Source organism: Monodelphis domestica, chromosome 8 (genome assembly GCF_027887165.1).
Source record: "Monodelphis domestica isolate mMonDom1 chromosome 8, mMonDom1.pri, whole genome shotgun sequence".
In the NCBI taxonomy this organism is placed as follows: Eukaryota; Metazoa; Chordata; class Mammalia; order Didelphimorphia; family Didelphidae; genus Monodelphis; species Monodelphis domestica.
This window is the reverse complement of record NC_077234.1, coordinates 56,631,396-56,657,961: the sequence shown is the minus strand read 5'-3', so window position 1 is coordinate 56,657,961 and position 26,566 is coordinate 56,631,396. Positions and strand designations below refer to the sequence as shown.

General features: G+C 33.7%; 1 protein-coding gene across 4 annotated transcripts in view; it reads left to right on the top strand.

The window, feature by feature from the left end:
- Positions 1-26,566, top strand: part of TRPC1 (transient receptor potential cation channel subfamily C member 1) — a 75,472-nt gene that overhangs the window by 15,287 nt on the left and 33,619 nt on the right. Inside the window, exons 2-6 of one of the 4 annotated variants that reach the window (XM_056807854.1) lie at positions 2,111-2,265; positions 9,208-9,309; positions 12,388-12,590; positions 19,990-20,121; positions 23,757-23,952. In XM_056807854.1, the coding sequence (XP_056663832.1) occupies positions 2,111-2,265; positions 9,208-9,309; positions 12,388-12,590; positions 19,990-20,121; positions 23,757-23,952 (788 nt within the window). Of the gene's footprint in view, positions 1-2,110; positions 2,266-2,800; positions 2,819-9,207; positions 9,310-12,387; positions 12,591-19,989; positions 20,122-23,756; positions 23,953-25,301; positions 25,441-26,566 lie in introns of those variants that run through there. The other 3 variants (XM_016425252.2, XM_056807855.1, XM_056807856.1) reach the window with 3 other exon arrangements.

Below are 26,566 nucleotides of genomic sequence, written 5' to 3'. Positions count from 1 at the left end.
AACTGGAAGGGAGAGAAAGTTTCTCTCCACCAAAAATAAGTGACATCAAGACATTAGTGCTCTTTAAAAAAAGGCAATTTCTTTAAAAGAGAAGAAACAGATTGAGGAAAAACATTTGCAATAAACATATCAGTTTATTGCATATACCAGAATCTAAAAGGAGCTGACCTCTATAAAATTGCTAATATACATTTCCCAATAGAACAATGCCCAAAGGACTAGACTAGTTTACAAAAGAAGAAATGAAAATTGTTAATAAACACGTTAAAAGATGTGCAAAATTCCCTAATAAGGTACAAATTGATAAACTATCTTATTCTGTAGAATACCAAAAATATTTTTTAAAAGATGAAATCAACTGTTAGTAGAATTGTGAGAAATGTACACTAGGACATTTTTGGTGGGTGTTAAGAGATGGCAATAAATAGTTATAAACACAAAATTGTCTTTCCACCTATCAACTGTATTGCTAGAATTCTATCCCAAAAATATCAGAAAGGGAAAAAACCTTATATATTCACTATATAAACATATTCATAGCTGTTCTATTTGCAATAACAAAAAATTAGAAGCTATTTAAAGTAGAAAATGACTATTGGAGTCAGCTTTTGAGTTTGCAAGAACCAATTGTTAAAATTTTAGTGTGAGTATTTATACTTTGGAAATGAGCATGCTATAAGTCAAGACTTGCTTTATTGGTTTGTCATTTGCTTAGGCCTAATAAAGTGAGGAGAAAATATTAGCAATGCAGATTAAACTTGAAAGTGTATTGTGCCTTTAAAATTTTTTAAATTATAACGTTTTTTTTCCAATTATATGTAATAACAAATTTCCATATGACTTTTCTGATATGATATGATCCTTATTGTCTCCTTCCCTTCCTTCACTCTCCACTCCTGGAGCTGGCAAGCAATTTGATCTGGGTTATACATGTATTATCATTATTCCTTTTTGGAGAGCCAATTGTTAAATACTTAACTGTCTGAATAAATTATAATGTTAATATAATGGAAAATTTTGTGCTATAGATAAAATATGTAGCATGCAAGGTAACTTGAAAGAACTTTATGAGGTATTTCAGAATGAAATTAGCAATACCATAATGTTTACACAGTTACTATATATATGTGTGTGCATATATATATATATATATATATATATATAATTAAAGTAAGTAAAAGGAAGAAGGTTACCAAAGATGATAGATTTCTAAGGCAAGCTTGGGAAGATGACTTAGAACAAAATTATGTTCAGTCTTCATTTAATTCATTGCCTCATTAAGGATTGATAATAGATTGGTTAAACTGATACATGTTCACTTGAATTTTAAAAGATTTTTTTGAAATCCCATTTGTATTTTTCTTGATAGATTATTTCATTTTTGTCCCTTTGCTAGCTTAGAGTGAACAGAAATATTAACACTTCTCCCATATCAACTAATCATTATATATATTTCAATCAGTAGTAACATTTGGTTAGTTCCAAAAAATAAATTTTAGCATACCCACTAACTAGATTTATGCCATTTGGGTGCTTCCTAAACTTTTTCTGCTTATGGTAATGGTTGTAAAAGATGAGCTTTTCTTTACCTTGGGCTTTTTAACCCTTTCATCTTGTTTTGAAAAACTACATTTTTCTTTTAATATCTTTGTTAACAATACATTTTTCTTGTTCTCCTCACTTACTTCTCTTCTTATGAACTCCCATGTTACTTTTCTTATTTGTGCATCTGTACTTTTGGTCATGCTGCATTAAATTCTTCAGACAAATAATATTAATAATGCAGTCCAACTTTCCAGAGTAGTTTTACATTCTCATCTGTATATGAATATATTGTGTCCTTATAACTAATCTTTAAATTGGATTTTATATTTCATATAATCTGCATCAATAAGGTTTTTTTAAATGAGATGGTAATTTATTCTGAGCAAGGAAAGGTTTTTTTTGGTACGTTTCTAAAGGTGTTTGCTCTAAGTAATAAAAATAAAGTGAATTTGCTTTTTTAAAGTATTGTTAAATTAGTAAAATAATTAACTACACTTACTTTTACAGCCATTCACTGTTGAATATACCATGGATATTAAATCATGCTTGTATGTTGGTTATTTAGGTGACTATTACATGGTTAAAAAGCTCTTGGAGGAAAACAGTGCAGGTGACATGAACATAAATTGCGTAGATGTTCTTGGGAGGAATGCCGTTACCATAACTATTGAAAATGAAAACTTGGATATTCTACAGCTTCTTTTGGACTACGGTTGTCAGGTACAAGGCTTAATAATTTTATTTAATAATGAGATAATTCAGGTATTCCAGGTTTTCTAGTTTTTCTTTCTTTTGGTTTCTGATTTATTTTTATAAATTAAAACAAATTGCCTTTCCCTATAGGAACTGCATACATTCAGAGTGGTTGATTTCTCTACTCCCAATTTCCTTTTTATTTCTCTCAGTTGTATTATATATGATCCAATCATAATACCATGATTGATATGCTAAAGGACTCTCACCTTTCTGTTTTAACTAGGATCTTTAATGCAATAATATATTTGGTTCGAAGAATAATATAAATATTTCTCTAGAATAAGGAGAAAAAAGTTTTCTGAATTCCAAGACAATTTTAGTGTTGTAATAGCAAATTTTATCATTGTCTTATAAAGATGTTTCCATTTTTACCATTTTCTCATGTTAACTTTTATAAAATTTTCTTTTTTTTTTCTTTTCTTTTTACCTGAAATCTTATCTGTTTGGTCACAGATCAAGGTGAATGATCTTTTCCTAGAAAATTTGATCTTTTCCATTTGTCTTCAGATCAGCTCAGGTAGGACAGGCATGAGAATGTGTATTTACCAAGTACTGGGAGAATTCAGTTAGAGGTTCAAAATAACTTTTTAATATCTATTGCTTTTTTCTGTTCCACTTAGGTTTTAATGAGACAATGCTCTAGTGAATTATTTGTCTGCAGGTTTATGCATGATAATATTAGGTGGTACAATGATAAAATAATTGATTTTTTGCATATGCAATTTATGAAAACTTGGTATTTTATACTCATTACAAATCTTATCTTTATGTCTTATGGTACAAAATATTTGATTAGAAAAAGATAAAGACTATACGTATATCTGCGTATCTGTATCTGTGGATATACAACTTTACAATGTGAGTAGATTAGCTACTATTTACATAAACAAGTAGGTCCTTATATGTATATATACACACATATGCAAGTGGATGTATATATGATATTTGTGAGATATGTTTCAATTTTTAATTGTTTTGTCTACATGTACATACACACATAAACATACACATGAGGCAGCTTCCTATAGTCCATGAAATACCAACTTCAGACATAGGAAGATGGGTTCAGGTCTTACCTTTGACACACTTGCTGTGTGATTGTGGTCGTTACATGTCACTTCAGTGTGCTGAGCTCTGTAAGATTCTGAAGTTATAGATGAATTACCAGTCTGCATGAGTGGAGGAAGTTTTCACATCAGGGAGTTCTTCCTCAATCCTTCTTTAATGAAATTACAAATCTAGACAAAAAAGTGTGAGTATAGGTATACTTGGTCTTTGCTATATGTGTCTTTGCTATATCTTAAGTCATGTATTATTAAAGAGGACTTCCTCACAAGGGATTCCCTACCCAAATTTAATCACACACAGACCAAAAAGAAGTATTTCTATATGTAGGTATAATATACACACAAGTGATAACATTTCATTTATAGTCATTTGCCTGGAAGTTATTTCTCTGGTAACTTGATCCATCTAAAGCAAAGCTGAGAAATAGGAAATAATTTTTAAAAAGTGTTCTGCACAGCCAAAAGAGATGTCACAGATCCTATGTTCATTAATTGGCCCCACTTAGATCTATATACATGCTAGGCACAATTATAACAAGTTTAGTTATTACATTTCCTCAATTCCAGGAAGGTCAGGAAACACTAATGGGAAGCACACTAGCATTCATAAGTAGGGAAAGATGACAGTGAGGAAGACCTCCCAAAAGCATAAAAAGACACAGAAACTCCAAATTAGAACCATTTAATGTAACTATAAATAGCTCCTACAGACCTTGAAGGAACCTTGAGGACATCACCAAATTTTAATAGTGTAATAATTGATGTTCATATTTTTAATTCATCAAGAAACTGTTAAATAGTATTTGGCTTTCCCTATTTAAGATGTCTGGGCAGGGGCAACTAGGTTGCTCAGTGGATTGAGAACCAGGCCTAGAGACTGGAGGTCATGGGTTCAAATCTGAACACAAGATACTTCCTAGCTGTGTGACCCTGGACAAGTCACTTAACTCCCATTGCCTAGCCCTTACTGCTCTTCTGCCTTGGAACCAATACATAGTATTAATTCTAAGAAGGAAGATAAGGGTTTAAAATTTTTTTAATTTTTAAAGATGACTGGGCAACTAGGTGATAGATTGGATAGAGTGCTGGGCTTGGGCTCAGGAAGGTTCAAATCTGGCCTCACACACTTATTTGCTGTGTGACCCTGGTCATGTCACTTAGCCCTTTTGCCTCAGTTTTCTCATTTGTTAATGAGTTAAGGAAGGAAATAACAAATCACTCTAGTATCTTTGCCAAGAAAATCCCAAATGGGATCATGAAGAATTTAATACAACTGAACAACAACAACAAATTTAAGATTACAAAGAAATGTAAGATATATTTTAGAAAAGATTTACATGAAAAATGATTAGGATAAAAAATGTTAAAGGGCTAAGACTCACTTGGAAAATTTAATTATATGGGATATTTTATTTCCCTGATGATACTAGAAAAATTGTTATATTACTACATTTATCTGCATATATATATATAATATACATATTGCATTTATGTATTTGTATGTGTTTCTGTTGTATATACCACCTAATTTCCTTGTATACTCATCCAATCAGTTCACAAATATGCAAGGCATTATTATAGGAAGATGTTAAAAAGAAATAAAAGACATAGTTCCTGCCCTAAAGGAGCTTACAATAAAGGCCATAATTTGGGACATAAGGCATAGAGGATAAATGTTAAGTGAATAGGAGTTTAAAGGATAGAGTAATGATTATGGTTTGGAATAGGTAAGAAAGACTTAAGGAAGGAAGTGGAAATCATATTATAATTTGAAGGTTAAGTTGAGGAAGGAGTGAAGAGAGCAAGTGTTAGAAATAATAAGTTGTCTGTAAGACAAAGGAATAGATTCACCTATTTAGAACTAGAAAAAAGTGGGAAATATTACTTTCAAGATGATTTGGGACCAAATTCTAGATCTTGAATAGCAACCTGAGGAATTTGAATTTTTTGCTTCAGTACTAGGAACCTATTGATCCTTAAGAGCAGAAGAATGTGATAAATAATAAAATGTTAAGATTAATATGACAGATGTGTATGGGAAAGATTAATATTACATTTATTTAAAACATTTTTTAAACCCTTACCTTCCATCTTGGAGTCAATACTGTGTATTGGCTCCAAGGCAGAAGAATGTTAAGGGCTAGGCAATGGGGTAAAGTGACTTGCCTAGGGTCACACAGCTGGGAAGTGTCTGGGGCCAGATTTGAACCTAGGTCATCCTGTCTCCTGGCCTGGCTCTCAATCCACTGAGCCACCCAGCTGCCCCCTTTAATATTCCATTTATGAGGTAATAAGGGCCTGAACTATCACATTAGTATTGTAAATTTAAAGGAAGAAATAGATGTGATAAATTTTATGAAGTAAGAATCTCTGACTTGGTGACTATGTGGAGTAGGGGAAGGAAGAGAAGTGATATGAGAGAGGGAGGAGTCAAAGATGGCTTGGAACTTTTGAACTTGGGTGACTGACAAAAATAGGACTATTAGTATAAATAAAAGAGTCGGGAGGAGGGGCACAATTTTAAGGGGGAGGTTGTTTTGGTTTTAGGGATTTTCAGTTTTAGATAATAGGAGGATACCAAAGTAGAGATATCTAAAGTATTTAGAGATCGCAGAATTAGATGTGGGAAAAAGATCAGAGATAGAGATAAGAAATGTGGGAATCATATACAGAAAAGATATTTGGTGCTGAAATAAATGAATGATATCTTTAGTGGAGAGACTATAAGGGAGCTTAGGGCTGAGTACTCCATTTTAGTAAGAACATCCCATGTTTGGAAGGCCAAACAAGGAATACAAAACAACCAAAAAATGTAGAAAAGGCATTATGAGGCAGGTAGAGGTAGAATTAAGCATAAAAGCCAAGGAGAGTGTTTCATGAAATAAAAAGTGATTCACATTCTCCAGGGTTGAAGAGAGGACAAAGAGAATAAAACTAAGAAATGGCCATGGGATTTGACAGTAAGGTCATTGGTGATCTTCAAGAGTATAGCTACAGTAGAGAAGAGGGAAATCAACATTATATTTAAGGAGTACATAAAGTAATCCTTAAAGTGATTATAGAAATGTCAGTTATTATTATTAAGGAATCTATGGATAATGAGGAAAAGAGATAGCAGGTGTAGACCATTCCTTTGGGGACTATGACAGTAAAAAGGAGGAGAGGTAACTAGGAGAGTAGATAAAGTAGGAGGATCAAGGAATGTCTTTCTCAAAATAGAGGAGACCTGGGCTTGTTAGTAGGTAGAAGAAAGGAACCAGCAAAGAAGGAGAAACTTAAAGAGCAACTTTTGGGAAGAAGGCAGAGGGAGATGAGATTAGTAGCAGAGATGAAGGGGGGGGGTGTGAATTTTGAAGCAAGAACCTTTCCGTGGGAAAGAATATGAGAATGGGTATGGAGATAGTTTGAGCTAGAGAGAATGTTCTAGATTGTTTTAATAAAATGTACACATAAAAGTCTATATGAGAAGACAATGGCCATGTGGGAAAATGTTGTATATCTGTATATTTAAACTCTTACATAGCCTTTTGGCAGATAATTACACCAAAAATATGGCTCTTATTACAAAGTAGTTAATATAGTAATATGTATATGACACTTGACAGTAGTGTATTTTCTTTAGAAATAAAATTGACTCCCTAAGGTAGTTAAACTTTTTATATTTAACCATTTTATGTAAATTATTCTAAAGTGTATCATATACTTGACTCTCTTCTTAATCGGAAAAATATATTTATGTGTATATATACATATATATGATTATGCTTATGTTTACATTAGCATAGAAATCAGTTTATTTTGAAATAAATTTAGCCTTGATGGATAAGGTCCATAATTATGAACTATGAACTATTGTGACGTATTTAATGCAATAATTTCTATTGTATGACCTACTCGATTATATTTTAATATAGTATATCCCTTTGAGATTATTGAGGTGTCATCCCTTTCATTAAGTGGCCCCAGTGAGCTGTGATTCTCACATATTTGTTCTCAGTCTTAACTATCATTTCTCAGTGTGTTAGTGTCTAGCAGCCTTCCCATCTTCACTTCTGTTCTATTTGTGAGCAGAAGTTAGGATTTGATTTTAATCATGAATTAATTTTACAAATCTGAATCCACAATTTTTGGGGGCACAACATGCATATGTTTTATTTTTGACAGCCATTTTCTTTATTGTGGAAAAAAGAAAACTATTATTTATTTATTTCTATCTTTTAAGTGGTTGTATGACTATATGATTGCTAGTAAAGTAGGATAGTGTTGTAGTTGTTCATTTTACTTTTTTGTATTAACATCAGTGCTCATTGATTAGTTGGAGATAGAGTAGTTATTGTTGAAGTTGAGAAGGAAACTGTTTGCAAAGCATCAGTGTGATAACGTAATAATGTTTTGCCCATGTAACATTGGCTTAGAACTAAAGTAAATGACAAAATGACTTCTCATTCCTTTTTTGAATATGACATCTCTATAAAGTTTTTTTTGGACTAAGGAAGTGAGAAGTGTCAGAAGTGTCAACACTAGGCCAGATGTGTCAGACTGGGATTTTTATAGTTTGTGTAGATGTAGGGAGGATCTAGCGGGGTCAGTTTGCTTGGGATCAACTCTTGACTCTTTCTGAGGTAGGAAATGGTTAGTCAGGGCTCATTTACCCAGGTCTTGTTTACTTTTGAATCTCAGACAAAATTGAGAAGAGCTTCATTTTATTCAGTGAGTGTCTCCTAAGCTTATGGAATGATTCTAAAGTATATAAAAGATATATTTTCTTCTTAGTCTTAGAGAGAATTGTAATTAATTTTGAAGTCATCCATATTAATGAACAACTTTTAAAAAAAAATGTAGGGGTAGCTAGGGACTTAGTGGATAGAGAGCAAAGCTTGGAGATAGAAGGTTCTGAATTCAAACCTTGGACAACTTTACCCCAGGTGCTTACTCCTCTTCTGCCTTGGAAGTGATACTTAGTATCAATTCTAAGACAGAAGAAAAGGAGTTAAGAAATAAATGTGAAGATAATCTTTATTAGTAGGACATTTTGTTAGTCTAATCTACTTTTGTATTTATGTTTTTCCTCCTGAAACTATCAGTTCTGTTCTTTTCATTTACCTAACATTATATTGGCATGGCCCCTGACCTTACTGGCTTCTACTTACTTTTTTGGTCTAGGTGAGACTAAATACTACATTAGGGAGTTTAAGTTGGAAAACAGATATTTTTCAAGTTCTCCTGCTTCTCTTTCCATCTTTAATGGTTCCCAAAATCTAATCTTTGTAATTTATGCTTCATATTGTCTAACTGGTAGCACTTTACTTAGGCATATATATATTTTTCTATAAGAATAGAGTTCTTACCTTGGTGAGAATATATTTTCCATTTTTCCCATTTTCATGGCTGCATCAAAGATCATTTTTACTAACCTCAATAGAAAGTGCTTTATGTTCAATAAAAGCTCCTGGAAATTTCATTTATATATTTGGACTTTTAAGATTCTTTTGGTCCCCAGTTCAAAAACAAAGATCTTGAAGAAAACTTCAACTTTCAGTAGTGTGTGGGTCAGCACAGTTTCACAGGGTATATACCCCTAATTAGTTAAGCATCCAATGATTTAATCAGCTCATGCACTGAAACAAGAACAGAAGCTTTGTATGTGTTGTGGTACACAGAAATAAAGCTAAGGAAAGCAAATGTACAATTGATAAGGTCTTAAAATTTTTATATTCATTATTACTGTATGTAATACAGTTTTTTTAAAAATTAGTAGAATTAAACTAGTTGTAGTACGGAAACTACTAAGGAATTTTTCCATTTTCTAATTTCATTTTAACCTTTGTTTTTTTTAAAGTCCACAGATGCACTTTTGGTGGCTATCGACTCTGAAGTAGTGGGAGCTGTTGATATACTACTTAATCATCGACCAAAACGATCATCAAGACCAACTATAGTAGTTAGTACTCTTAAATATTTTTTAATTTAGATTTTAAAAATCAGAGTTGGATCAGTAGAGTAGCTCCCGTGCCTATGTGCACCTATTTATTCCTTCTTAAAACTTTTTGTCTTTAAAATCCTATTTAATTGGTTCTCTTACCATGAAAATTAACTTCCTTAGTGTAAGTTAAGTACTTTAAAGGTTGTTCATTAGTACTTTGAGGCATCTAGAGCTAGACCTTTTAGTTACCAAGCTGACCTTTTGAATAAGGGGCTTCTCTTAGTTTTGTGAATGGCTACCAAAATCATCAGCTTCATAGTATCAGTTTACAATGAAAAAAAAAAAGCTTGAACTTGTAGCTTATCTACAATCTTTTTTTTTTTCCATGCATGAGTTGAGAATTGATCCTTTACACCCAATATTTGGAATATCTTTACTTGAAATTAGGAATGTTCAAAAAAGTAGAGTATGAATCTTGCTTCAGGCTATATCTCTAACTTAAAGAGGAATTATAAGTTATAGGACTTAAAGAAATGATGGAGGATAACCTATTACAGGCTTAGAAATATTTATATTATCTACTTCCTCCTAAAAATTTCCCCCCCTGCCACCTAGCTCCTAAGACGATTTGGTAGTCTGATCGGTATTCTTAGTCCTGGGTTCCAGACCCTACTCTTCTATTCACAACTTATATTCCATACTTGTTCTCTGCAGGGATCTACTTAAAGACTATGAAATTAGTGGAGGTATTATTCTAGTGTTGCCATTAATTCCAGAAGAATTATAGAATCTTAGATTTGTAAGGAATCCCTTTTGCATCATTTGTGAAAAGTAGTCATCCAATCTCTTTTCAAAATTTCTAGTGATGGGAAATTCATTCATTACCTTACAAGGCACCCCATTCTGTTTTTCCTTAAGTAGTGAGCTGAACTGTTTCTCCCTGAGAACTTCTATTCACAGATATAGGTTCTCTTCTTTGGATCCATTTCCAAGAAATCTGTTCTGTCTTTCACATGACAGTCCTTCAGGTGTTCAAAGTCCACCATCCTATCTCCTCTTAACATGTCCTGCAATGCCCTGCTTCCATTACTATTCATCTTTCAAGACCCAGCTTAAGTTCTGTATATTCTATGAAGAGTATAGATTTTAAAGATCTGTAGATGATGTCAAATAAGGTTAAAAAGTTGAATAAGACTAGGGATACAAAAATCTGTGCTTGATGATTAAAGCTTTCAATAAGTAGCTTATAGTTGAAAATTCTTTTTCAACTTTGGTTAATAGGTAATATTTAGTAAAAGGAAAAAATACTGATGAGAGATTGCATTTTAAACATAATGTATTCAAATCCTTAATCTGCTAGTGTATGGAAAATTAAGAATTAGTACAGATATTTTGTCCTTTTGTTTGTTTATCCACTAGCCTCTGATTCTCCTAGAAAGGAAATGACTGCTATTTTTGTATACGTTCTTTTTTAAGTTCAGTGAAACAAGTTTATTTTCCATTTTTCTAGTAAAGTGTTTTTTTATCAGTGGCCTTCAAATACAGATGCTAGTTAAACATAGTTCATAGTTTAAAGTATGAAGTAAGAAACGTATGCTTTTAAATAGGTGGATGTTTTTGTGAAAGTACTCTCCAGTTCAGTTTTACAGAATATTTCTAAAACCAGATAGGAACTATTGCTTTGTGACGTGCTACATTAAAATCATGGAATAGAAAAGTCCCCAAGGGAAGAATTAAATATTTGTCAGATTTTCGCCATTGCCATGAAAATGTACATTGTTTGGTAAACTCTCTTATTCCTATTGGCTGCTAATCTTTACTTCCTCTTGTCATCACCAGGCACCTTTATACTACTAGCATTCATGCTTTTGTGTAACCATGACAGGAAAATAGCAAAATGATGACTACAGGGAATATGTAGAGAACTGTGAACTGAAAGTTGTGCTAAATATCCCCCCATCTGTTCCCCACCCCCGTTTTGGGTTCTGTTATACCACCATATCTGGAATTAAAGTAGAAATTTGGAGAAACATCCCACTTTTTTCCATCCATTTATGTTACACGATTTTGTTATTTCATTTGTTAATGAAATTTATTTTTTCTAAGTTTGTTTTGACATCACTAAAATTGTAAGAAGAATCTTTGTCATTGAGCATTTCCCAAGGAAATAAGAATTTGTAAAAAGGAATTTTTAATATGAGTATACTTTACCTAATGTTAATTTATTTTTTTTTAAAGCAAGCAAAAAGAGGTGTTATGGATGATGGTTTGTTCAGAATAATGTTGTTTTAAATGAGTGACAGGAGAACATTATTGTGGGGTTTGGTTATAATGTATTAATAAGAACATTAAAAATAATGTTGGCCAGAACAATATTATGTGGGAACTACTTAACATTATTTCATGAAAAATGCAGAATACTACTACTATACATGCTAATATGGTACTTAAACATTTTATACACCCACACACACATATATAAATACACACATGTATTATAGTACTAGCATATATGCTAATAAACCTGTTTCACAAGTAAAAATCATCATGCAAGATTCTAAAATTATGCTAAAGGCTATCCAGTCCAATTCCCTCATTTTATAGATGAAGAATTTGAATCCTAAATGATTGATTTGGTTGTCATGAGTTCTTTTAGCTCTTAGATTTACAATTCAGTGAATATGTTTTTATTATATTAGGATTCTGCCTTATAATATATTTTCCCATGAAATCATGGAAAGTAATAAAAACATTGTTATACTATACTTTTGGGGAAATTTTCTTTTTTGCCTTTAAAAACCTAAATATGAAAGTCTGCTATTTTGAAATTTCTTGTTGGCATGATTGTAATTCATTCAGGTTAAAGTTAAGATTTTGGCTTCAGTTTATCATATAACTAGCAACCAACTGTGAGTTTGATAAAAATGATGTGATTCCAAGAGGTGTTGATAATATATTTCACAATCTTTATTATATCCTTTAGGTTTTTAGATTTTTTTCTTCATCTCTAGATATTTCTCACTTGAGTCTCTCGGAAAATCTTCTTCTGTAAGATGCAAGTTATAACCTCTGAACATTGATATAAATATCTTTCAGAAACTAATGGAGCGAATTCAGAACCCTGAGTATTCAACAACAATGGATGTTGCTCCAGTCATTTTAGCTGCTCATCGTAACAACTATGAAATTCTTACAATGCTTTTAAAACAGGATGTATCTCTACCCAAACCTCATGCAGTGGGTTGTGAATGTACACTGTGCTCTGCAAAAAACAAGAAGGACAGTCTAAGACATTCCAGGTCAGAAAATTAAGGTGCTCATTAACTAATGAGGTAATTTATAGCTTTACCATAGTACCATGCATTGGTAAATCAGGTATTTAATTGTTTTTGTTATTCTTCGTGCTTTATTGGAAAAGTTATTTTATGCAGCTCCTTTTCTTTCCATGAGGAGCTAGTGGCAGAAAAGGAGGTAGAGAGCTAATAATTTCATATTTCTTAGATTTAGATTTTAGTTATTAGTATTCTGAAAGTGCTGTTTCTCCATGATAATAGTTTCACATTAAGTGAATGAATATGTCAGCAAGCATCCATAAAGTTCTTATCATGTACTGGGTACTGCTAGACTGGGGTTACGAAGTCAAAAATGAAAACTTTCTTGCTCTCATGGAATATTTATTCTATCTGCAAGATAAATGCAGGGTAAATATTTTTTGTGGAGTAGGGCACTGGTAACTGAATAGGACAGAGAAGGCTTCAAGTAGAAAGTAGAGCTTAAGAAGAGTTTTGAAAGAAACAAAGTATTTTAAAAGGCAGAAGTGAATATGTAGTACTTTCCAGGGAGAGAGGACACAGTGCAAAAGGGTGGAGCTAGGAGATGCAGTGTCATGTGTAAAATATAGGAAAAAGGTCCATTTGGTTTGACAGTGCATTGTGAGAAGGTCAGTATTTTATAATGATGTGGAAAAGAATGCCTTTGATAGAAATAGGAAAGTTCAGAGTAGGAGCTCAGAATAGGAAGTTTAGAAAATAATAGATTTTTGAGGAAAGATGAGTTTAGCATTGAATATATTGAATTTGTAATCTATGGAACATCTTTTGGAGAGGCTTAACTGGAGTTCTGGAGAGAGACTAAGGAGAGATATATGAGTTTCATAGTTATTGGGATAGAGATGATCATTAAACCCAGTGGCAAATATGTGATAAATTACAGAGAAAAAATAGGAAAGGGCCCAGAATAGAGTCTTTGGGGAATACTGTCAGGGAGTGACAAAAATGATAAAAAGAAGGAATGTACAGACAGACATGAGGAGAAACAAGAGAGAGTATTGTCACAAAAATCCAGAGAGAGGAGTATCTCAGAGACAAGTATAGTCAATATTGTTAAATGCTAAAGAGAAGTTGGGAAGAATGAGGATGGAGAAAAATTCCACTAAATTTGACAATAAAAAGAGGTTTGGTAACTTTGGAGAAGACAGTTTTGTTTGAATGGTGAGCTTGGAAGCAAACAAGAAAAGGAGTGGGTAGATTTTAGAGAAGAAAGGAAGCAATTGAAAGAGATGAGAAATAAACTTGAGGGGATGTGGATCTAGGGAAGGTTTTTTTTTCAGGATGGGGAAAGTTTAAGTGTTTTATTTCAGTCACAGATAAATGGAAAAATAACTCATAGGTTCTCTCTGGAGAGATGGATAAAGGAGTTGATGGAGTTTTGTCATGCATTCAAAGGTAAGGTAACCTAATTTTGTGGCGCACTTGGTTATCTTACATTTCCATCATCACAATAAACAGAAGGAAACATATCTCTAAGAGAGTAATTGCTGGTTATGCACCAATATCCTTCTGGAAGAATGGAGAGATACAGTGAAGAACTTGTCAAGAGGCTCCAAACATTTCTCCAAATCATTTATTTTTATATTCAAAAATTTGAGTGCAAAAACAGATACAAGAAGAACAGAAAATGCTATGTTGGAAAATGTGGTGAATTGAGATCAAGATATGAATTTGGTTAAGAGCCTGTAGACTACTTAGAAGTATCATATTTTTACATCATGAGCACTTTAATTAAGAAAAGGATTGTACGACATTCAGCACAATGCACATCTAATGACTCTTAGAAATGAAATTGTATTTATTGGTTTCAAATATAGTTTCCTAATCAGCTGTGTGTAGTCAGATCATCAATTGTTCCAAGCAAAGGACAAGGAAATATCCAATTAGAGGAGAAAATGAAGATGAGAGTAAACTAGATATCAGGGAACTAGCATTTATTAAGTGTTTCCTATGTGCTAGGAATACAAAGAATGATCAAAACATGACCCCTGCCCTTAGTGAGGTCACCTTCTAATAGTAGAGAAACCAAGCCAACAATTGGATGCAAGACTATGTAGAGAGGATAAAATGGAAGTAATATCTGAGGGGAGATGCTAGAAAATTAAAAAGGATGGGGAAGACTTCTTGTAGAAGATGGGATTTTAGCTGAGACATGAAGGTAATCAGGGAATCCAGGCATGAGAGACAGGCAGTGAAAATGATTGGAGTTAGGATATAGAGGAAGAGCAAGGAATTATAGAGTATGTGGGAAGGAGTAAAGTATAAGGATTGGAAAAGTGGGGAAAGAGGCCAGATTAGGCAGGGCTTTAAAATCCAAGCCAGAGGTAGTAGGGAACTTTTGGTGTTTATGCAATAATTTTGGTTTGTGTGTTTTATAGGAAGGTCACTTTGAAAGCTGAGTGGAGAATGGACTGGAATGGAGAGAGGCTTGAGGCAGGGAGACCAACCAGAAGGTTATTGCAGTAATACAGGTGTGAGATGCTGAAGACTAGCCCTAGAGTGGCAGCAGTGTGGAGTAGCAAGGAATGTAAGGTGTTTGGAAGGTAGAACTGACAGAACTTGGAAACTGACTGGATATGGGGATATGAGATAGAACGAGGAGTCAAGGATAACACTTAGGTTGAAAGTCTGAGTGCATGGGAGGACGGTAGATATTAGGAAAGGGGAAAAATTTAAGAGAGATAGGTAAGGAGTATGAGTTCCATTTTAGAAATATGGAATTTGAGATAATTGTAACAACAACAATAATATCAACATCTAGCATTTATAGGTGTCAATTAGATAACTAGTTCAAAAGATGTTAAATAGGCAATTGGAAATGGGAGAATGGAGGTCAATAAAGAGGTTAACGATGTATAAATAGATCCAAGAATCCTTTAAGTAGAGATAATAATTTAATTCACGGGAACTGATGAGATAAGCAAGTTAATATTATAGAGGGAAAAGAGAAGAGGGGCCTAGCCAGAACTTTGAGAGATCCCCATAGTTAGCAGTCATTTCCCAGATGAAGATCCAGCAAAGGAAATTGAAGACAAGTAGGAGTAGAACCAGAAGAAAGTAGTATTATGAATTTTTAGAGAAAAAAGTATCAAGGAGATACTTGATCAAGTGATCAAATAATAGCTAACATTTAATATGTTTCAAGCACCTTGGAAAGCACAAATCAGTTATTATTTCATTTGATACTTGCAACAACCCTGAGAGGTAGGTGCTATTATTTTCCCCATTTTAGGTGAGGAAACTGAGGCTAAGATGCTAAGTGACTTGATCAGTGCCACACATCTAGTAAGTCTCTGAGGTTATATTTGAACTCATATGTTCTAAACTCAAGCTTTGTGCACTATGGCACTACCCAAACAGTATTAAACAACAGTGTTTAAAGCTTTAGAGAGGTCAAGAAAAATGAGGACTGAGAAAAGGCCATTAGATTTGGAAGATCACTTCTAACTTTGGTGAGAACAGTTTCAGTTGAATAATGAGGTTGGAAGTCAGTTTGCAGATTGGTAAGAAGAAAAGAAGTAGACATTTCCAAGGCAATATGGTTTTTCTCAAGGAGTTTAGCTAAAAAAGGGTGGTTAGGGTGGTGAGATATGGAAATAATTAGTAGGGATGGATAGATTAGAGCAGGAATTTTTGAGGATGAGAAAGATATGGGCATATTTATAGGTAACAAGGAAGAAGACAGTAGATGGAGAGAGTGAAGACTAGTGAGAGAGCAGGAATGATAGAGAGAGACAGTCAGCTGCAGAAGACAGGACAGCATGAGAATCATTTGTGTATGTAGAGAGATTTTCCTTTGGCAAAAAGGACCACTTCTTTATGTGAAACAGAGGGGAAGGAGGAGATGGTGTGGGAAGATACCTGAATGTTGTAATATGAGGTAGAATGACCTCAACTGTTTTAGTGAAATATGAGGTAAAGCTCTCATGTAAAAGAATGGAGGAAGGGAGAGCCATGAAAAATTTGAAAAGAGCTGAAAATTTGGAAAAGCTACCAAGGTAAGTGCAATAGTAAATTCTTTGCCTTGCTGTATGAAGGACCCAGTTGAAATTATGCAACATCAATCCATCAATAAATAGTTACTAAATGCATACTGTGTATGTGTGAGTTCACTGTGTGGAACTAAGTGGCATGTTTCATGATTTTCTCTAGCTTTGTTCAGTGAACAAAGCTAGCTTCTCTAGCTTATGAATTGGGGCAAAGTGGATGATTGGAGTAATCCAAGGCTGGGGCTTGGCAAGGCAATATTGATGATAGGATTAAGAAGTAAAGGACAATTTAAAGTTGAATTGGATCACCAGAAGGTCAGAATGGGCACATAAATGTGTGGACAGTATGGGGATCATTGCCTGGGAAAGAACTGAGGGATGGAGGATTTGGAGGTCATAGTGAGTGTGAAGAACAAGGTTAAAGGCAATAATGCAGAGGAAAAAATGGAAAGATAAAAGATGATGATCAGATAATGGAATTTCATGAAGATGGAAGTGTAATTCTTGTGGACCATGGTAAGATCAAGAGTATGACCATCTTTCTATTTGTAACTGAGGTAGAATAGAAAAGTAGATCATAAGAAACAAGTAAATTGAGGAATGGGAAAGTTAGGATGTTTGAGAGTACATCAGGATATATGTTGGAACTCCTTAATATGAGGGCAGGAGTTATAGAAGAAATAAGATAAGCCAGGGTACTTGCCCTGAAGATAACAGCTATTAGAATCTTGATTGGGTAATAAATATGGTTGAATGAATCTCAAAGGAGGAGAGGTTACTGACTTACAATGGAAGAGGGAGAATCTGGAAAAGGCAATACAGAGCCAGGCTTATTCTGATTTCCCCACCATGATGTGTGTGAGAGTCAAAGTACAACTAGTGCACTATAGATAATTATATAAGCTCTAATCCAAGCCTATTTGATGTCACTTCCAAAAACTGGGAAACAGATAAAAATGAAGATGTTAACTATTAAACATTAATTTTATATATAAATTATATACATATATTATTTACATATTTATTTACATTATTTACATTATATACATATATAATTTATATATAAAATTAAATATTAAAACATAGAGAAATTTAATGTAGAAGGGTTGCATAGTAAAGAGAAAGAGTGCTAAGGAAGTGTCTCAGCCAAAAACACTTGATCTTGCCAAGTGGACAGCAAGGAACAGCATGAGTTGGTATACAAGCTCATTTGTAAAACAGAGGCAAATAGGACAGGATGTATTCCCTTTCACACTTGGTCCAGCCAAATTGGCCTTGGTGCTGTTCTTCACTCACCATTGCTGGACCTCTATATAGGCAGCTACCTTCAACATATGGTGAACACTTGGTCTTCTATTGGAAGCCTCCTCTGATCTTCCACTGTCAGCACTGCTTCTCTGAAAATGGCTTTGTATTTTCTTCATGTACATTTTGGATATACTTGTTTATATACACTGACACGTGTTCATATTGTTTTGTCTCCTCCAATAGGAAGTAAGCTCTTTGAGGGCAGAGATTATTTGGTTTTTGTCTTTGTCTCCAGCATGTAGCACAGTGTAAGCTCTTCATATTCTTGTTGATTGATTGAATAAATAGTAAGTGGAGTCCTATTAATGGAAGAAAGGGCCAACATTTTTGGGAAGGGAGGTTCTGAGGAGTTGCCTCATCTCAGTCTCTCAAAGTTATCATTATCTTTGGTGATATGAGAGAAGGAGGGTTGATTAATTTAACAGTGAGATTCCCTAGAGAATATAGTTCCAGGATATAGTCATTAGAACAGGAAAAGTTCTGCTTTCCTTACCTTTTAGGACAGCAGGGCCATGGGTCATAAAATGTAAAATGTTTAGCGAGGAAACTTTTGCTATTTCTGCAAATGCTTGGGAAGACCAGCAAGATTTACTTGTAGTACAAAGATGATTAATCATTTATGATAATGCACCCTTCTGTCAGGGCAGCTAGGTATCCCAGTGGATATAGTGCTGGGTCTGGAGTCAGGAAGACTCATCTTTCTGAGTTCAAATGTAGTTTCAGACACTTGGGCATGTGACCATGGGCAAGTCACTTAACCTTGATTGCCTTGGTTTCCTCATCTATAAAATGAGTGGGAGAAGAATATAGCAAACCACTACAATATCCTTGCCAAGAAATTTCCAAATGGGATCACAAATAATCAGCCATGAATGAAATGACTTAAACAACAAACCCTTCTTTACAGACCTATGTATTGTACATTTTACTTTTTTCTGTTAATTTTCCAGAAAAAAGAACTACTTATACTTGCCATGTGAATGTTTTGTGTCTTTTCCTCCACATATGTATTGTTATCATATCCTGTATTTTCAGTTCTTAAGTCATCTTTTAGGTAAATGACTGATAAAAAAGTTAATGTTTGATGCTTCACATTTTATACAAATATGAAAGATGTTATGTCTTATGATGCATGTGCTTTGGAGATTTTAAAAAAACAATTACTTGGAAGAGAAGCTTAGGATCATGTCAGATTTGGAGTTGGAAAGGACTTAATACTTTACTAATTTTTATGATATTTATTCAGGCTAGCCTTATAACTGACTTTTTAAATATTTTATTTTCTATTCCAGATTTTTTCCAAAATTGATAATTTGTATAAATTTTATCGGACATGCTGGTAGAAAATTATAGCAATAGTTTCATTTAATCTACAAATGAATATTTTTCTGTCAAGATATTCTATAAGTTGCTGTTTGGATTTTCAAGATTGGAACTTTTATTCCAACTTGAACTAGAAATAATGGATAAGAAAACAGTTCCAAGCTTTCATTGACATAGTGAGCTTCTGTTTGAGGAAACTGTCTTTATCAATGTAGACTGACACCTTCTTTAGAACATAATCTTAGAGAGTTATCTAGAGCACAGAGACATTAAAGAGTTTTCTGGGATACACGGCCAGTGTATGTCAGAGGCAGGACTTGAACCAGGTCTTCTTGGCTCTAAGACCCACTCTCTACCTAGTATGCCATAGCCATTTCACTATAAGTATGATAAATAAATTATCTCATTTAACCTTTTTAATTTATATAGGATATAGAAAAAGTAACTGATAATAGTTCTATTTTAAGTGAGCCTTTAGATGATATGATACATTTTTGATAAGGGATATAAATATCTTTGAAATCAGACTTGATTCCATAAAACAAGGTTCTGAACCTAAGTGGAAAATAAGGCTTGAATACCAACATTTTTGTTCCTTGACTTCCTTGAAGCAATATATTAAACTGCCTTAAAAAAAGGAAGTGCTTCATCATCTTAAGGGCAATTTTTTTTTTGAAAAATCAGACATATTTATAATAAGAAGTTACTTTACAATTAAAAAAAAACTTTCTTTTTTGTTTTTACCACAGGTTTCGACTTGATATCTATCGTTGCCTAGCCAGTCCAGCCCTAATCATGTTAACTGAAGAAGACCCAATTCTAAGAGCATTTGAGCTTAGTGCAGACTTAAAAGAGCTCAGTCTTGTGGAGGTGGAATTCAGGTAACATCAAAATAAAACTTTTAATTGTTTAACATCTTTCCTAATGTGACAATAAATACTTTTTAAGGATAAATAAATCAGTACCTCCACAATGAATATTTATTCTTGAATTTTGTATTATTTTGGATTTATTGCTGTTTTAAAAAATCTTGATAAACCTAAGGAAACATTGACAAAAATGACAACTTGTATCAACTTACATTTTTCATAGTATTATTAATAATGAACAAAGAATATTTGGGGGGAATACAAACAACTATTGTGGTAACTTGATTATTTTCATCATATGGATCCTTTTAAAGACTGTATATGAATCATAGACTTGGAGCAGAAAAGAACCATTGAGATCATTTAAGCCTGGGGCAAAGTAGAGTAAGTAAGTGATTTCCTAGACAGTTAATGGATAAAAGTGAGGTCTCCTGACCCCTGCTCCAGTGCTGTTTCTACAGTAATACTCTGTAATCCCTAAAATGATCCTTAAGTAATTAAATGACTTATGATAGATATAATGGAATATAGTAATGATTCCTTTAGAATCTGTCATGCTAGACTAGATTTAGAATATGGTACTCTAGATTCTGATATTCTAACTTGAACCTTTTTTTACCTAGGTGTGTATTGTGGATTTAAATATATACACCAGCACACACACACACACACACACACACACACACACACACACACACACACAGACATACATATATGTATGTCTGACTACTTTGTGATCAAACATACTTTTGGCAAACATGAATATATATGACTACTTGTGCTACCTAGCTCTTCAATTTATATGTTCTTAAGAAGAAAGTCAACTATGGGCAGCTAGGTGTCTCAGGGGATAGAGAGCCAGGCCTGGAGAGGGGAGGACATGGGTCTAAATCTGGCTTGAGACATTTCCTAACTGTTTGACCCTGGGGAAGTCACTTAGCCCCAGTTAGCCTTTAGTGCTCTTTTGCCTTAGAACCAATAAAGAGTATTAACTTTAAGAAGGGGGAGGGGTAAGAGTTTTATGAGAGAGAGCAAGAGAGAGGAAGGGAGGGAGAGAGCACCAAATGAATATCAACTGTAGTATTAATCTGCATAAACCCTTGCGGTAATTTCATTTTATATTCTGATTTGAGGTCTTGCTTCAGCTGAGGGAAAAAGGGGCTTGGAGAGTCCACACACTTAGTTTCTGTGTAGAAGACAATGCTATGCAGATCCCTTTCCTGCTATCCCAAACATTCTCCTTTCTTTGCATTTGCATTTCTTTGAATTTTGCATTTCATACTCCCAGTGTTGGGTCCCATGTTTCTGTCTGGTCTCTTTTCTATTATCTTAGTGAATATCTGGCTTTTATCTAATTTAACCTTATCACTTTTTTGATGCCCAGACTTGACAATATATAGGGACCAAATCTCTTTTCCCTCTGCTAGCTACACTTCTCCCCTTCCCTTTCAGCTGGTTTGGCTTTCTGCTGGACCTGTTAATAATCCTGATTATCCCCAGAGGAATGTTAAGTCTCCTGAGCATATATGCTATATTGCTTGTGCCTAAAGTCTATATCTCTCTTGTTTTTTTTTAGTGTTCAAATTAATAGTAACAGGAAAAACTGATAGCTTGTAAAGAAAAGAAAGTTTCTCCATGGTTTTTGAGGCTTAGTTCCTAGAGAGCACAAGACTTTTGAAGGCCTTTCTGCCCCTTCCTCTTCTTCTTTTCCCCTCATGTTACAAAAAAACAAAAACAAAAACAAAACCCTTAACTAGAGGTGACTTTTGTGTTTGGCTAAAAATAGTAGACTAAGTGGAGGAAGAAAAATGATAATATGAAGTTTGCCAGATGCCAGGCCAAGAGTCAGGAAGACTCATCTTCCTAAGTTCAAAGCTGACCTCAGACACTTACTAGCTGTGTGAGGCTAGGCAAGTCATTTAACCCTGCTTGCCTCAGTTTCCTCATTGGTAAAATGAATTAAGAGGAAATAGAATGTAATACCTACCATTCTAGTATCTTTGCCAAGAAAACCCCAAAAGGTTTATGACAAGTCACACATGAATGAAAAATGATTGAACATTAACTTTGATTTCAGTTCTTGGACTGATATTTCTTTTTAAGCCCCATTCTTAATATTTTAAAGAATTCAAATTAATTTTATTGTATTCACAAAGTTACTTGTGAAATTTGTTCTAAGAAGTAAACATAAATTGAATCAAACTAAGGATTTTTACAATGCATTTACTGGAAGTACATATTTTATATATCTATTTTTTTACAGTACACACTTATTGAATGTTTACAATATACATGGCACTATACTTATTCTATAAATTTTGCCTAAATAAGTCTTAAGACTAAATTAATGGGAATATGAGGATGGATATTTTACTAGACTTATTGCTAAGTTGTTTTCCCCCCAAATGATCACTTTAAAATATTATTTAAAAACTTTAGAAACAACGTAAATATTAAGTAAATTAACTGGAAATGTCTAGTTAAATACTAAGTACAATGTTTTAATATTTAGTATTATTCTTCTGGCCTAACAGTCTAAATTTATAGGTGAAGAAAATGAGCTACAGACAAGTTAATTGACTTCTCCAAGGTTACAGAAATATTCAGTATCAGAGGAAGAATTTGAGCCTAGTTCTCTTATTCTACAGCCAGAATTCTGTCCACTACACCAGAGAGCATGAAGATGAATACATCTTGTGTAAAAAAAGGACTAGTATAAGATTATTTTTAAAAATCATTTTGTATTATTAAATGATTATTTTAGATAATTTTAAAATTAACAATAAATATAGATGAGCAAAGTGATGGGCCTTTTACATATTTCAACTTCTTGGACCATTAATATTTAGGTATTAGAATAAATCCTGTGCCACATGAATTTAACAAGCTTACTAGGAAAATCAATCATGTAATGTCATCCCCTTGGAATATCTGGGCCCCTACCTTGTCCTGACAAGCAGTCTTCTAACTGTGTCCCGACCCTATCCCAAGGTCAATCCTTGACAATATCAGCTCTGACCAGAAGTTTCTAACTGATTCCAAGAAGACTTCTGCATACCATAGCAGTTTCTAAATACCCTTGTTCCTGGACAGAGATAATTGCAAGAACACCTCTGCAACACTCCCTCTTACAGTTTGACTATTCTGTGTACCCCAGCCTCACTTCCTTCCTGTTTCCCATGACTGAATCCTATAAGAATCCCCTTTGTCCCTTCCTTCCCTGAACATCCTTGTCTGAGTAAGACAGTGTGTTGTCCCAAATTTCAGTTTCTCAGCCCTGAATTAAAACCTCACTATTGGTCACCTTGTTGGTCTGAGTTTTTTACAAGTTGATAATAAATGGGGAAGATGTGCAAAATGGTCTATGAATATGAAAAATGGTTTTTCTAATGCTTCATAAAAGCAATGCTTCAATATAGTTGTTTGACTGCCACAGTCTTCAACTAACTTAACTTTTGTGTAGCTAATTAGTGTGAAAAAATAATATGTTGAAGATATTTCCCAATATCTTCTTTAGCACAGTATAATGCAGCATATTTGACCTAAAGAATAATGAGGATTATGGTTCTATTTTAAGTTTAAGGTATATTTGAAGGTAATAATCATTTTAAGGTAGTTATTCTTATGCAAACTATTGTATTTTGTAGGAATGATTATGAAGAATTAGCTCAGCAATGTAAAATGTTTGCCAAAGATTTGCTTGCACAGGCACGGAATTCACGTGAGCTGGAAGTCATCCTAAACCATACATCTAGTGATGAACCTTTGGATAAACGGGGATTGCTGGAAGAAAGAATGAATTTAAGTCGTCTAAAACTTGCTATTAAATATAACCAAAAGGAGGTATGTGATATTCTGTGATGCAGTGGATTTATCTAGTACTGTCTTAATGTTTCTGCTAAATACACTTAAATCCTATAGTGTCATATTGAAAAGATCTGTGCATTAAACTTTACTCTTCAAGTTTATTATTATAGCAATGCAGTTTATTATTATAGCAATTATAGCAATGATCTGGGAATATTATGCCTTATTTATTGAAATATTTCATTTAAATAGGAAAAAAGTATCACCTTTGTTTATAAATCTTATTTACTATTTTCTTGAAAAATGAGAATAAGATTGCATTATAGCTGAATTGAGTCTGAGACTTATTCTCTTTATAGATCTTTAATTGTATAGAAAATTTCCCAGAAATCCTTTTCAACCTCCTGCTTTGTGTAATTTAATCAAGTTAGGGAAAAAGTTCACCAACAGTTCTAAATCATTCATTAAAATAATATTATGTGTGTATTCAGGAGTAGGAATGAGACTTCCTTTTTCTTTTCTTACTATGACCCAAATACTTTTAAAACTTCTATAATTCAGATAAAGTTCTTGTCAGTTCTGCTTTGTTTCTCCTCACAAATTGGAAATCTGATTTAGAGCACTTTATTCAATATAAAAATATTACAATGAAAACAGTTGACTATCTTACAGATCTTATAATAGGATTCAACATGGGCATACATAATAACTAGTATATTAATTCACATTTTATATACGATTAAGAAAAGTTATTCAAATCAGCTGCCTATAATTAAAAGTAATTTTGGACCCCAAAGCCATGTTAAATCAGAATACAAAATGCCTATATTGAAGTAACCTCCAAAAACTGGAAATACTGCATTTGTCTTTTTTTAGGTGGTATAAGAAATTAAGTTTAGGGTTTTTTTGTTAAATACAAATGTTCTAAAGTAATATTGTGGTTGCTGATTTAAAATATTATGATTCAAGTCAAAATGACCTTTAGTAGCTTTTATTTACAAAGAGGTAGAAAGAGTGAAAGTAGAGAAATGTAAGAAAAGGGTAGAGAAAATGTCCAGCCTATCACACTAAATGTTGCTCCAGTATCCGGTTCAGCTCTGGTAGGGCTCAGTAACCCTCAGCCAAAGGACCTAGTTGTTTCTTATGCAAGGGTTCCACCAATACAGTCTTTTCCAGGAAAGGAAGGCCTCTCCAGAACTAATCTCTCCAGAAGCCAGGAAAGGAAGGCCAGCTACTTCCTCACCCAAGACGAAGTCCAAAGGAGAAGATCCAGGAGCAGCCCTACAAAAAGCAGTCCAAGAGCCAAAGTCAGAGTCCAAGTGGAAGGTCAAGTCCAAAACCACTTCCAAAAGCCAAGTCACCAGGAAAAGTTCCTTAGACAGGAAGTTCAGGACTTTTTATAGTCCTTTTTCCATGTCCCTTCCTGTCCCTTCCTCTGCTTTATGGGAATCAATTTGAGTCTTTCAACTTGCTTAGCACTGCCCAGGGGTTGGTCAGTGGCCTCTGAAGTTGTCACCCACTCTAGTAAGTAACTTGAAAACTCTCTTACTTAGTGTTAAGTAGAGATGTTTAAGTTTTTGGTTAACTTAAAAATTGCTGATTGATAGACAAAGAAAGTTTGATTCACTCTTCACAATGGTAATGTTTGTAACATGAAGAAAAACATTTTTATGACATTTCTTTTTTTGTATAGCCTTCATAGAGGTTGACTTTCTTTCTTCCTTGTTAAAAAGTTGCCTTACTATTTTTTGTTATTATAAATTTTTTTAAAGAAAGTATTATATTTTGAAATATTCTCTGGTTTTACAATCAGAGGTTGTCTGTGGTGTTAGAGAGTTTTTAGAAGGCCATTAAATTTTGATTCTGTGGGCACTAAGCACCTTATGTTGAACTTGGAAGGATCCCTAGTTTCATTAGTAGAATACTTTCTGGAAGTCTTTCTCTTATTCTTTTAACATTTGGAGGATTAGCAATGTAACTATTGTCATTCCTTTTATATGATCAGCCCACCTTGTTTTTGCATGTCCTAAATAATGTCTTTTATGCCACTTCTCATGCAAATATTCAATGGTAATGTGTTGCAGCTTACTTATGTAAGAGTTAAAAATTAAGGTTGGACTAAATATAAGAGAAATGTGGTGTTAAGGTAGGAATTTTGGGTAAAGGAAACACAAGAGAAAAAAATATAAAAATCTGCTTTATTGTTTAGGAAGGGAAAGGAATAAAGACTTAGGGATTTGCTTATGCTTATTCTTATTTAAAAACTAACTAAACTATATTAACTAGGTCACTAAACTAAAAAAATTAACCAAATACCCAAATCTCACACAGCATGAGTCCAAAAACAGTTAGAGTCAGGATCTGTTGTTAGATGTCCAAGCAAGTCCTGATGTCCAAGTAGGACTAATGCTGCCAGCAGCCAGATACAGGAACTCAGTTTGAACACAGGGAAATCCTCTTCATGCCTTCCTCTCAACTTCCTCAGGAGACCAGAAGAAAGTCAGTTGGGCCAAAATGGAATCTTCCCAGATCCTGAAGCTCAGGCTCCCATGTGACCCTTGGTCACATTCCACTGTCAAGCATACCTAGGTTTGCATTTTTCAGTTTTTGCACAGTTTTGCAAATTGCATACCTTTTCATCCTTTATCAC